This window comes from Bison bison, unplaced genomic scaffold, assembly GCF_000754665.1.
Source record: "Bison bison bison isolate TAMUID 2011002044 unplaced genomic scaffold, Bison_UMD1.0 scf7180017864487, whole genome shotgun sequence".
Taxonomy (NCBI): domain Eukaryota; kingdom Metazoa; phylum Chordata; class Mammalia; order Artiodactyla; family Bovidae; genus Bison; species Bison bison.
In genome coordinates, this window is record NW_011495047.1 from 242,851 (window position 1) to 257,587 (window position 14,737).

General features: G+C 40.1%; 1 protein-coding gene across 1 annotated transcript in view; it reads right to left on the reverse strand.

Moving 5' to 3' along the window:
• Positions 1-14,737, reverse strand: part of EFHC1 (EF-hand domain (C-terminal) containing 1) — a 39,229-nt gene that overhangs the window by 23,843 nt on the left and 649 nt on the right. The window contains exons 3-6 of the mRNA XM_010863017.1: positions 12,410-12,631; positions 7,347-7,634; positions 3,114-3,263; positions 1,782-1,974 (exon numbers count right to left, since the gene is read on the reverse strand). Coding sequence (XP_010861319.1) covers positions 1,782-1,974; positions 3,114-3,263; positions 7,347-7,634; positions 12,410-12,631 — 853 coding nt within the window. The remainder of the gene's footprint in view (positions 1-1,781; positions 1,975-3,113; positions 3,264-7,346; positions 7,635-12,409; positions 12,632-14,737) is intronic.

Sequence of the window (14,737 nt, forward strand, 5' to 3'; positions counted from 1 at the left end):
TTAACACCATTTCTTTTTCCAGTTAAAGAAATTATTTAGCTGATCGGAGCTTAGCTTTTTCTGTCCTGCTACCACAAGACTAATTGTAACTTTCACAAAAACATATGTCTCCTATCTTTTCAAGGGACCATACGTAGGTCACCTGGCTACCTCTCCATCTACCTCTGATGGAAATTTTGTTAGAATTTGGGAAGTTATAGGAGCAGATGATTACGTGTTGAAAAGTTTACACATAGGTCACATTGATGAGGCAGACAAACAAGGAACCTAAGAGTGACTTCATGAGGTTTACTGACCCTTCTTCATGCTACCCGGAATACATTCCCATTCTGCCTCTCAGTCATAACTCTAACGCTTGTCAGCTCCAGATGGCAGGCATTTCAGCTCATTTAAGCACCTGGAAGGCCAAACTTAGTACACAGTCCAATGTCACAGAACCCTAGGAGGGTGCTATGGGAGCTAAGCAGAACAGAGCAGGCAGCAGCTGGACTAAGCTGAACAAGGCGCCAATCCAGTTATTGCTGTCTGAGAATGGAAGCTGTTAAAGCACTTATTCTCACTTCTTAAAATAAGAGGGTTTTAAAGTTAACTCTTAATTTAAAAATGATGACCATTTTTATCCCCCTTTCCCCAGTCTCATTCTCCTCTGCCTCACAGGCCACCATTCTAACGAACTGCTTTCTGGTTTTGTATGTACTATTTACACCGTTTTGTGTTTTACTTTATGTAAGTGGTATTCCACTATGCATCTTGTTTTCTTTTTTCTACACAGCAGTATGCATTTAAGATGCACCCATTCGCTTTCTTGTATATTTTGTTTATTGTTTCTAACAACTACATATTTATCAAGGTGTATTTTCACCACATTTTGACTTTTCACTCTCCAAGTGATGGAAATCTCTACCTCCTTGCCCCTAAACAACTCTGCATTTTTAAAACACACTCCGCAGACCCAGCAATACATGTGGGTGGGCTGGATTTAGCCTTCAGACTGCCGATTTGTTTATAACCTGAGACAAACCTCTTGGCTCAATACCTGGAATTTCTTATCTCTGAGTTCCAAAAAACAGAGTTAAAAAAAGATAAAAACAATGAAAGTATTTACAGAGTTCTGTCATCTATCCAAACATTGGTCAGTACATGTGACCAAGATGACACTCTTGCAAGAGAAAATTCTTAAACTCTTAAGTCAATAACTAAAGCAAGTTCACTTATTCCAGAGAAGTAGTGACAGACAGCAAGTCTCAGCTGCATTCTGTTTGCATTCTTACTCCAATTCACAAGGTTATTTTATACCAGCAAAGACAGACCAGGGGCTGATAAAATGGGGATCCACCTTTACGAATCAGAGACGTGTCTTTACCACCTGAAGTTATTCCACACAGAAACTTCCTGATTGATTGGGAAGTGGTTGAGGTGAGAAGCAAAGTCCAAAGCACACCTAAGGAAATGGTAAGCTGTGCCTCTGAATGAAAACAAGGCTGTTTCAGAAAAGCACTAAAAGCCTGACATGAAATGGCTCAGAAGCCCTTCCACACTTAAATAAATCTCCCACTGCTATTTTGGTTCTGGTCCCTTGATCTGGGTATCAATCATCTCTGCCAGATCATTTCAGAGACAAGCTTGGACTGAGGGGCCAGTAACGGAGGGAAGTTACGGAAAAGCCTACAGAACACAGCAGGCATCTCCCAAGTGTAAAGGGAATGATCACATGATTGAGTAACTCCTCTGAGATCCAGAAAAGGTCCCAATTAATAGAGGATAAATTGAATCACACATACTTGCATTCTCCACCAAAACCTTGGGCATGCGCTGGCGGTTCATCAGGAGGGGGAAGGGATCTCGCCCATCATTCCGTTCGTGGACCTCTCGAATTTCCACCGTGTCATCCATAAGATAGTAATGAATGATGTAGGTCCGACATTCACCGAACATGCTGTCTGTGTCATCCCAGATGGCATAGAATCGAAGAACCTTTGAGGAACCCAAAGCAGTGACTTAAAGAAAAAATTCCACAAAGGGAGAGTTTAACTTAGCTACTTTGGCATTTATGTATCAGTGATGAAAAGATTAGCTAGAAAGACTATGAAGTAATCTCAGATGGTTATTAAAAAAAAAGTATTCACCAAAGATACAAAAACATCTGAAATTATAAACCAGATGTCAACAGCTGGAAAATATTAAGTAATAGGCTTATAAGCTTGTGCTGAGAAAGGATTCATTTTGATCCAAAATATTAGTCAGTGAAAGAAAAGCTGAATTAAAAGAGCAGTGGGCCCTTCATTCAGTGGTTTATACGTAATTAATAAAGATACACGTGAATGGTTTGTATATAATTAGTATGGAAAGAATTTTCATTTATTAATCAGTATTTTAGTTCTGTCAACCTCAAAAACAGAATCTTTACAAAAGAGTAACAGTCATATGACTGGTTTAAAGAATGTTCTTAAAAGAATTTGGTAGTGCTAGGTAAAATTTTCTATACTAAACAGAATTACATTTCTGAGAGAAACAGCAGCAGAGAAGCACTGAGGGTGATCTCGCTGTTTTCTCTTTCCCTTTAGTACAGAGAAGAGAAGACTCGGATCTGCTCTGTACACCAGCTCACAAGGGGGAAGACAGGCTGGAACAGAGTTGGAAAATACCCAGAACATTCTGTACTCAAACATCAATGTATTATAACATTTAACAAGGAAGCATCTGCAATGGGAATGCTTTGAAATCACTATTTTAACATTAGAAACCTACATACATGCAATAGCTTTGAAACATCCCAATATAATTCACTCAAGGTTTTCCAAAGGATTCTTGGAGATTAATTCATGTTTAGGAAAAGAAGTGGGCGGCTGGAAATGTAAAGTTAGGGAACAGATGGTGCTCAGGAATTACTTTAAGAGAGAAGTTTGGTGGAACTCATAAGACTTAACTTCACAATCTTCTTTGAATCTCTGATATGAAACCTAGGGATTCCTGTACCTGTAACCCCAGAAAGAGAGCAGTGTACCTGACCAGTTAAAATACAGATGTAATGTTTCAAAATACACACCTACCAAGACAGCTTGCTAATAAGCAGTGCCGCTTTTGGGAACAAACCTACTAGCTCACTCACCTACCTGTTTGTCAAAGGTGAGAAACTGCTTGAGTTGATCAAAGTCCGTTGGGGTTACATATTTACGGAGAGGCTGTTTCCGGAGTTCAGTGTAAGGATCAAGCGCCATCTTCTCTGGGGGATTTAGCTCAATTCCTTGACTTTCCAAAAATACCTACGTAATTCAAAATTAATAATGATTATCCTTCTTGAAGCTTCTGAAAGTAAGTGCTAAGTGATGCTATAAAAATAAACACTAATATAATAAGAATTTCTAAGCCACTGTCCACATTAACCATTAGTTTAAAGCTTGAGCATGTCTTAGCAGTACCAAGCCTCCGACTGACCCAATTCTGTAATGCAGACAATAACTGATAATTACCTTAAGTAAAAATGTAAGACGTGGTGGCAAGGTAACTGGCTCCAAATATGAATTCAGATCAATTAGATTTAGGTGCCCAGAAACAGAGGAAACACTAGGATTGCTTATACACACTTATATAATGCTTATACATCGGGAACCTAATCATAGTCTGAACAGTATGTAGTTCATGTCGGGTATGGGGCCAAGCTGGGGTTCCCAGGTGGCACAGTGGTGAAGAATCCGCCTGCCAATAAAGAAGACCCAAGAGATGCAGGTTCGATTCCTGCATCAGGAAGATCCCCTGGAGTAGGAAATGGGAACCCACTCCAGTATTCTTTCATGGAAAGTTCCACAGAAAGAGCAGCCTGGTGGGCTACAGTCCATAGGTCCCAGAGAGTCGGACGGGACTGAGCTCATCATAGAGCACATAGCGGCAAGCAGCACGAGGGAAAGTTAAGCTGAAATCAAATTCCCAGCTTTCCATCTCAATTAAAACAAATATATGATTAAGCACTTCCCACAAAAAAAAAAAAAAAGGAAAAGAAAGCAAACCCACTGGTTATTTCAGACCAAAAAATATTTCAATCAAACAGGAAAGATGAATCAAGGGCTCAAATCTCACTAGAAAAAGTTAAAGAAAGCCATCTGAACTCGATGTGATCTTGAATTTCTTTGCTGATTATGAGCAAATATGTATTATTTTAAGTCACTATATATTTAATACAACTCAATTCTTCTTAAAAGCACAACAAATTTTTTTGTTAAGCACACACACACACTCAAAAACAATTTCCTGGGATCTGTTTACATTCTGGAACTGGAAATTAATGTGGGTTTCTTTGGGGAATTGTGTGGTTTGCTTTTGGACAATTCCATACAAAATGTACAGAATTCAGGGCCAGAATATACGGGCTCTAGTATCAGTTCTGCTAACTAGCTTGTAATCTTAGTATTTAAAGTTTTGGCAGGAATGTAGAAGCTTCCTGAAGTTGACTATTCTTCCTGTCTCTTAGAAAAAAGCCTAAGCTCTTTGAAGTGGTTATTCTAAAGTGTCCCTGGAGGAGCAGAGAGAAGGGAGTGTCTTTGAGAGCAGAAGAGACAAGTAGGGGAGGGAATTCCCCCAGACAGGAAACTAAGACACAGGCTGGTGGGCCTGAAAAGAGCAAGACTCCCCACGTCTCTGCACAGATGCTCGAAGCCCAGGTGCAGCCCGCCAACACAGGCGTTCAAAGCCTAGTCTCTTACTGGCACCATGCTCCAGGAAGGTGCCCGTGGTCACCAGACAACCTGTGGACCCTGGATGACCCCGTTAGGTCTGGGAACGCTGCTGCTTCCTTGCTATTCCTAGGGCCCGGAATCTCACATTCAGCTCACTCTGTCTATGGGACCATTTATGCAGAGCCCTGAGGAGGGGGTGAGAATGGATGGTGATGATGATGTGTGTGAACAGAGATGGTGCCTTGTCCAAATCATACTGTAAAGAGTTTCCTTTCTTATTCACTCATAGGTCTAGCCAGGGCGAAAACCATCAAATCAGGTAAGATGTGGACAAACTTCAGACTATTATAGGAGCCAACTTCTAACAGATCAGTTATTAAAAACATAATCTAATCATCAATGCCTGAAACACTCAGCTCTTGTCTATCAGTCATGAGAACTTCAGCTTCCACAAATTTCTGTATTTGTTTACCTGCTCAACCTTATCAACTCAATCAACCCTTGTGGAGCTTTGTGGTCCTTTTCAGCCGAGCATGGAGCAGTGGGAATTCTGAGTTGTCTGATGCACACTCTCAGCTGAGGTCGAACACTGGGAAGTTCTGCCTGTTTCAGTCCTTTTCCTCGAACGTCCTTTTCAGTCTATTTGGGGCCAGCCACTTTTTCTCACTTATTTGCTTTCTGTAGGCGATTCTGCAGTTTGAAGTGGCCCCCAACCTTAGTGCTACGGTGCTGTCTCATGTTCTCAGTACAAGACGAACAATAAGTACTCAGTACATCTAAAAATGGTTAAAGTGCTGAATTTCATGTTACCTACATTTTACTACAAAAAAGAAAAGGCAGATGTGATGTACCTTACGGAAAAATTACAAGTGTCAGCTAAGCTTCATTCAGGCATGACTTATAGTGCTGTTGGCCAAGACCTCAATGTTAATGAATCAACAATAATCTGTAAACAGAACAACACACAGAACAAGACTGTGTATTGACCACAGGCTTGGAGGAACCCAACTCTGCATTTCTTGTAGGAGCAATGGTTCAGTATTCGTTAATTCAGTGTCTGTGAAGACTGTACTGCATGTAACTACCATTATTAATGAGAAGTGACTACAACTGGCTTAGATCAACAGCTCAGGGATCAACTTGCAAATGTTCAAACTGTAAAGATGTGACTGGAAAAACAATTGTGATACCTCAAATTCATACAACACTTCATAATTTTTCATTGGTGGCACAATCCTGGAACTACCTATGATAAAATGGACTTCAAAACCAGAAAGAGATATCAAGACCCATTTGAGGGGGACGGTCTCTCAGAGATGGTCTGGTACCTCCACCTTCTCTATGGTTTTCTTGGCTGCTCTCAGGGCAGCACGGATGCCATGGCACCCTCTCTCACTGCCCTGAGGTCCTGCCCCTGAGACATCTCATCAGTGAGGCCTTCCCTGGCCAGCCTTCACACACCGCACCCCCTCCAACTCCAACCCCTTTCCCCTCTTTAGTTCCTTCCATAGCTCTTTGCAGCATCTGACAAACATTTGTTTGCTTATTATTTGTTTCCTCCAACCAGAATGTAATAAGTTCTATAAGGGCAAATCTTTATACCTGGCACCTAGAACAGTGCCTGGCATTCAGCAGGCATTAAGTATTTGCTAAATAAATTACTAATTAAAAAAATAATAAATGAGTGAACTCATAGGGGCTCAGTGCATGGTAAAACTTAATTACATTTGGCATTATGTCACATGGGATTAAAGGCATAAAAAATTTAGGAACTGTATCTTTGCTAAAGCAAATTTGCAATTATTTACTAATACCTACACTTTGTGCTAAAGAAAGTGCTCTCTTTTGCTTTTTTTTCTCTCTCTACAATTAAAGGTGTCAAAAATCCATTACATATGAAATAGAGAAATAAAGATTTTTCCCAATATGTGTTTTTCTTTAAAAATGGTTTTATTCCAGGAATTTTTTAGATACCAAGTTTCCCTAGTATACAGCAAGTATGAGTTCCAAAAAAATACAAATCACACAAAAAACTTTTGGCTCATATCTGCTAGTAGAGATGGTGCTATTTTTGTAAATCCAGACTTAAGCTAAATTGCCCAAGGTCTCTTTCATATTTCTATCCCTTCAAGGGTACCAGCTCCACTACTCTCTATCTGAACTGGCATGTGAACTGATTTCTAACCAAATGATTCAGCCACAATGGGAGTTTAACTTTATTACTCAAATATCCATCTAGGATATGTACCAATGTCATCATGAAAAAGACGATGTCACCATGCAGTGATGGCACATGTGTGCTAAGCCGCTTCAGTCACATCTGACTCTGTGAGACTCTATAGATTGTAGCCCGCCAGGTTCCTCTGTCCCTGGGATTCTCCAAGCAAGAACTCTGGAGTGGGTTGCCGTGCCCTCCTCCAGGGCATCTTTCCAACCCAGGGATCGAACCTGCATCTCTTACATCTTCTGAATTGGCAGGCAGGCTCTTACCACTAGTGCCACCTGGGATGCCCATGATGCCACATATGACATATACAAATGCCAAGTTAACCTACATATTAATCCACTCAGGACAGAGGGTCAGTGCCCTCCTCTTACCCTGATAAGTGACATGTATTCTCTCATAGATTAGAACAATGCCTCAGACACCAAAACTTCCCAAAACACATACTATACCTGTGTGAACTTGTCACAGTCAACAATGCGGAAAGTTTTGCCATAAATCGTGATGTTTATTCCTCGGTTTAGGTCTTTCCAATGGTAGTGGTCTCCCCGGTCATTCTTGGAGAGGCGCTGGCGTTTGATTAACTTTCCTTGAGGGATCCCAGAGTTTTCCACGACAGGCTCTATGACGGACATGCTGTCATCTTCTAGATAGTAGTAAATGTGCACTTGGCGGATCCTGTAATGTTCCTCAATTGACATAGGAACATCTTCTTGGAAATAGGCATCAAATTTAAGCACCTGTAATACAGAAGGGTGGGAGAAATGGTGTGTTAGTGTCTCATCAAAAAATAACAAGTCTCTTCTCACGCCGAGAATCACTCAGGGAGGTTCAAATACTCATCATTCCCACCTTGTAATTCCGAGGCTGCCAAACTATGAACATGGGACAAATCTGCCCCTGCTGTCTATTTCTATAGAACCTGCAACTAAGAACAGTTTTTAATACATTTAAACGGTCGCAAAATCAAAAGGAGAACAAAATTTCAAAACAATTGGGAACTATACAACATAACATATAATTGCTAATGGCTGCTTTCCCACGATAAGGGCAGAGCTGAGTAGTTGGACTGCTGCTACGGACTGAATTACGTCCCCACCTCCACGATATGCAGTGTTGGAAATTTAACCTTCAACACGACTATATTTGGAGATAAGGTGCTAAGGAGCTAAGTAAGATTACATGAGTCCTGAGGGTAGAGCCCCAATCCAACAGAACTAGTGGCCTTCTAAGAAGAGGAAGAGAGCTCTCTCCCTCTCAGCACACCCGCACTGAGAAAAGGCCGTACGAGGACACAGCAAGAAGCCAGCTGCCTGAAAGGCAGGAAGAAAGCCTTCACCAGAAACCAAATCAACAGCAATCTTGGACTTGAAGTGTCCAGAACTGTGGGAAAATTAATTTCTATTGTTTAAGCCACCTGTCTGTCTGTATTTTATTATGGCAGCTCAAGCAGACTAAGTCAGTTGCAAAGACCAAATATTTATTATTTGGCCCTTCACAGAAAAAGCTTGCTGACCTCTGAACTAAATACTCAAAATAGGGGTAGACAGCTTACTAATGTGTTCCTTAAAGACTTAACTCTACTAGCCTTATTTCAACGTCCAAAATTCCATTTCAAATTTGTGAAAAGGATAAGAAATTTGGACAACGACTTCTGGTTTCAAAATGAAAACGAATCTCAAGTCCATTTCTTTAGAAGTCGGGTGCCTTGTAAACATATATTAATGACATATTCATTCTTAGAGACTTATATGAATGAATCTCAAATTGACCATCCATCACAACATCTTTGGGTGGCTTGTAAATACCTGTTTTGTGCTCAGAAACAACCATCCCAGATGGACCAAATCCCAGGTCTTCTGGAAGCAGCAGCATCAGTGTAAAGTCAAAATGACACAAAATGGGATTTTAAAGTGTCTATTATTCTATTTTTAACATTTCTTTTCAAGGCAAGAACATATTAGAATGATGTTTCAGGGAAGTAAGAGTGTTAACCCAAACCCAACTCTATTAAAACAAGGGGAACAAACCAAGGAGACTTTTTAGCGAAGACACAATTATGGCTCAATGGAGGAGGAGATGAAATAATGTATAATGTTTACTGTGGAAGAATAAGATAAAAACCAAAAAAGAATGGGCAACTGCATAGCAGAAATATGAATATAATGGAGTCAGGGCCTTAAAACTCATAACAAAAAGATGAAATGGATGAATATAGCAGAATGTTTAAAGCAAAACAATCATACAGTAAAAGCCAAATATGAATATCCTTTTAAAGTAACATTTTACAGCAACTGCAAAGAATGAAATGAAGACATGATCAGTCATTCATGTACATAATAGTCAGTATTTGAACCACAGACTTACACAGATTTATCTGAGAAGATGACTTTGGCAGTGCAGATAGGGGGCTCGAATTTAGGCTTACTGAATTTAAGTGACAGCACAGTTAATACCGAAGGAGACGACTTGAGATGTACAGCTGGGTTTGGAGAAAGAAGTCAGCATTAGGGAAAAAAAAAAAAATGACTCAAACATTTTGACCTGAGCAACTGAAAAAAATGGAACTACAATCAAATTGATACGGGGGAGACTGTAGTGGAGCATATTTTGGGGATGAGGAAACAAAATTAGGGGTTTGGTTTTGAACATGTTTACTTTTGAGGTATTCACTAAACATTCAAGAGGAGATGTCAAACGGGTAACTCATCTAGAATTCAGGACACAGTTCATCATGTAAAGGACATTTCAAGGTAAGAGTCTGGAGTCAAGGAGTGAGCAGAGACAAAGGAGAAGAACACACACTGAACCCTGGAGCATACCCAGCTTCCCAAGCCATCTGTTTTCTATGGTGGAGGGGATACAGATACCTTTGGCAACAGAAAGTTGGCCTCAGAATGGGAGGCAGGAAAAAGATACATACACACACACCACATTTTAAAGGCTCAAATAATCAGGATTTTATGCATTCTATTTTTTAAAACGTTAATGAGTTATTTAAAAGCAAACCTTATAGAATTATGTCACATGATCAGTACAAATGAATCCTAATCTATCTTTGTGCTTACAGTTGTGAATTGTGACCACTGTAGGCCAGAGTAGCTGGGTAGTGGTTACATTTTCCTAAAGAAGTGATGTTCTCAGAGCTGTGCTTTGAGGAATAAACCAAGCAGAAAGAAGGTAGGGTTTTTTTTGTTTTGTCTTGTTTTTAAGACAGGATGGTATGACCCTAGGTAGAGAAGCAGTCCCCTGAGTGAAATGGCAGCAGGATGAAAAGATGAAAGAAGAAGAACACCACAGAGTGGGAAGTCAGCCTGGGGAAAGATGAGAATGGCACAGGAGCAAAGGGGAAGACGCAGGCATTCCCTGGACAAGTCCTGGTCTTTATCATCTGTGTAAGAGATCGTTGCTGCTGCTAAGTTGCTTCAGTCGTGTCCGACTCTGTGTGACCCCATAGACGGCAGCCCACCAGGCTCCCCCATCCCTGGGATTCTCCAGGCAAGAACACTGGAGTGGGTTGCCATTTCCTTCTCCAGTGCATGAAAGTGAAAAGTGAAAGTGAAGTCCCTCAGTCGAGTTCGACTCCTAGTGACCCCATGGACTGCAGCCTACCAGGCTCCTCCGTCCATGGGATTTTCCAGGCAAGAGTACTGGAGTGGGGTGCCATTATATTCAGTTATATTCTAATCATGAGGAATGGCATGAAGAATGTCCAAAATATGGACACATATCTTGGCTATGAAGTGGATTTCTTGGTATTCTCAAAAAATTTAAACTCTGATTTAATTCACAGAACCTGTAATTATTGCAAAAAACAAAAAACAAAAACTTAGGTTCAAAACCATGCATTTAACTACTCTACTTTATAATCTATGTAAGAATTATTTATCAAGAAATTATGATGATCCAAGTAACATGAATAGAAAAAATGTAAATATTCTTTTCACAACAATTATCTTTAAAGAAATGAATTGCAGTATTTAAAAAGTATAAATTAAGTAATGACAATTAGCATAAAATTACATAGAAAAACAAAAAATAAGCTTATTTCCTATTAGGCACAATTTTCTCTCTTTGAATTTCATTAATACTTTTTCACTTTCTAGTTTACAATAGTTATTTGCTATTGTTTTCAGTAAAAATTGAACATAACCATTTATATCTTGATAAACTGTTAAAACCTGCCTGCAAATGCCAGAGACTTAAGAGATGTGGGTTTGATCCCTAGGTCGGGAAGATCCCCTGGAGGAGGGCATGGCAGGCTGCTCCAGTATTTTTGCCTGGAGAATCCCATGGACAGAGGAGCCTGGTGGGCCCCAGTCCATAGGGTCACAGAGTCGGACACAGTTGAAGCGACTTAACACAGCACAAACTTAAAAATGCCTGTCTCACTCCTCTCTTGTATTTTCAGCCCTCTCCCTTTTCTATTGGCTTTGCAGTGCCATTCACAGCTGTAAATAAACAAGAGACACAAGAACAAAGTTAAGACATACAAAATCATGTATCACTGATAAGGGATGTTTAGGTTCAGCCTAGGAAAGCACATGTCAATCTGTTTGTATCAAATGAGTTAGCTGAGATGGGGAAGGGGAGATGATATAGATTATGGCTGATACAGTAAAAAATACTTGCTTCTAATTAAGTGATTACCAGTGCAAATGGCAAATTTCCACAAGATTATTTTGTACCTTTCTGCCTCTAGCTTCAATAAGTACTCTGTAAGACCAAGAAAACAGACAAGTAATATAGGCCAGGAGTAAATGAAGACAGTTAACTCCTGATTAGTAGTTGTCACATTCAGTTATATATAGACATCATTGGGGAATTAGAATCAATGAAGGGTTGGGGTGACACCCAAGTTTCTTAAAAGTCCCGTCAGTAATTCTGCTGCATGGCCAGGGTTAGGACAACCTTACCTTAGTGAAAAGAGAAAGCTCACTGACAAGGAAAATCAAGAAAGATATGGAAATGTTAACAGATGGAAATAAAACTCACATTACAAAAGCATAAGAATAAATAAAACAAAAATGTTATACTACCCTTTGGTTCAGTTACGACAAATCTGAAATGTTTCCTGAAAAACAAAAACTTACAGAAACAGACAAAAACCGACAATAGATGAAGTCATTTTCATGATATTTTGCATTTCACAGAGATTAAGAATTTGTCATTACTGCAGAATACAGGACTTTTAAAATGTGGAAAACACATCAAACAGGTAAACACAGCAATACGAACTCAAGAATTCAGAACCACCCCATGCCAACTTTTTAAAACAGTATTTAGAAAATATTTCAGGGACATCTACAGGGAATTATTTTCTGTAATCAGCTTCCTGAGTAAAGAAAGAGTCTTTCAATCCTGAGTCCAGCTGTCTATGACTAAGGGTTGAGGCATTTGAACAATTTTTTCCTCAGAGAATCTGGAAAGCCTGTGGTTTACTACTGACTTTTCTGCAAACAGCTGGCTCTCAGAAATCTGAATTTGAGGGGTACCCTTTGATCCCAGATGATACCTTTTTGTCGAAAGCCACATGTGCAGGAACAAACGCTGCAGGCGGGGCCTGCCTGGCCTGTCCATACGTGAGGATTGGGATCTTGCTGGCCAGCTCATCCAGATCAGCCTGGGACAGCTGGTTGACCTGGAGCCTGTCCCCGCCAATCCCAACTGTTGGACGTCGAACAACTGCATAGCCATTCCTGTAGCCCAGAGTCTGGCTTCTATGAAATGCTGTTTTCTGAAGGAAAAAAGAAGTGTGTCATGATATAACAAGTATTTGTTAGGTAGAAGAGCTAACTTCCAAAGGTATCAGATTCAACCTTTACTTATAAACATCCACAAACCCTGTATCAAAAATTTTACCTACATGAGAAGCTTCTTGTATTTTAAGCTAAAACACGTGGCCAGGAACAAGGCGGGAGGCAGCAGCCTGAGCTTAAAATAAAATTTAAAGCCCTGTTACTGAGCATCCAATTTTAATTATCAGCTCACCTGCCACAAAAAAACTAAAATATCTTTATGTAGACTCCTAATTTTGTACTATCTTATCTGGTGGTCGTAAGTCACAGAACCAAAACAATCCAAATCTGTGAAATGATTTCTTACCTGAAATGAAAGGCCCTCTTGCTACAGTGACACTAATATATTGTAACTCTTTGGAAAGCAAATGGATATTATGGATGTAAAGTCAAACTCAATAATTCCACCCTCCATCCTTTGAGTATATAATCCAAAATCATGGGAAAGAACAATATGCCCAAGGCTGACAATTACAATGTTAATTACAATATACCAAAACATGAGAAGCAATCTAAAAGACAAGCAGGAGCAAATGATGGAAAGCTCACTTAATGGGCTATTATGCAGCTATTAAAATACTTGTTTTGAAGACCATGTAGCAATCTGGGGGAAATGTTTATGATTTAATAAGCCCAGAAAAGCAGCTTATAAAATTATACACATACTACAATTACAAGCATGCAAACACGTGCACAAAAAGACTGCTTTGGAGAATGTTCTCTGTTCTATACATTTCTGAATTATGTTGTTGTTCTTTTTTACAACCAACAGATTTTTTTTTTGGTAACTGGAAAAAAACAAAAGATTATATAAAAAGAAAAAAGTGAAAATGAAGTATTTTTGAAGGAAGGAGATCAAAACAGTGGCACGGGGACCCAGCCTCCCCACCACTCCACAAAGATCAACGGTCGGACAGCTATCCACAAATAAGAGCTCTGGAAGAGGTCCACGTAGTAGGTTTCAGCAACACAGTGGGATATTTGTACAGGAAGAGAAGGAAGACTACCTCATTTTGTCTGCATCATCTCATCCTCCAAACCAGCACTGTTCAGTGCCAGGAGACAACTTCCCCTCAACAGGAAAGGAAGAGCCAAGTGAGCAGTCAGGCTCCAGTCTTTTTTACTTTACCTTCATGACCAAGGAGAGGAACTTATTGTTTAAATTGTTAAACTACATAAATGATTATTGTTTCATCTTTGAAAATCAGCCTATTGAATCTTAATGCTGACCTTCCCACACATATTTCAGCAACCCTGAAATTTCAGTATTAAAATCATAATTTTGTCAAGGGCTAAACTGTGTTGGAGAAAAAAAACACAAGCCTATTTTTTTTTTCCTCTTCAGTTTTGTCTAGAAGATACAACTAACAACACTTAAGGTAGGGGAGGAGTGAAACAAAATCCAAATAGGACTCTTTTATAAAAATGTTAAAAGCGAAAAGAAAAGGGCTAGAGAAGAAAAAACAAGAACACATCAATTGTGGCAGAGGAAACTGAAGTGCAATTATCTCCTACAAAGCACCTGAGGATGATTTGGGAGGAAGATGGCCAAGTGGTGAAAATTTAACTTTCCAAGCGAGAGGATTTGGGGGAAAAGATTAAACAAGACTGCAGAAAAAGTCGACATGCTGGACAGAAAAGGAGATGGGGCTTGGTAGAAGCATAAATGAGACCGAGGAAAAGGACCTGACATAACGAAGCCAACAGATGGAAAATGGAGTTGGGAGTGGGAGCGATTACTGGGTCTAGGATTCAGAAGAGGGAAATGCGGGCGGCAATGATGGGCTTGGGGAGAGTGGGCGGGATGGGGCTGTGGAAATAAGGATGAAGGCGTATAGAAGTTGAGTCGGGGAAGGGGCCCAGGTTGAGGGAAGAAGAGTTTAAGGATGGAACTGGGCAGAAAGGGGTATGTGCAGAGGGAGAATGAGCTAGGCAGAAGGCCGAGGGAGCTCGGGAACCAGGTGGGGAAAACCAGCAAGAGCAGAGCAGCAAGGAAGAACGCTGGGAGGCCAACAGACTGCCACGATGGAGTGGAAAACCCAGAA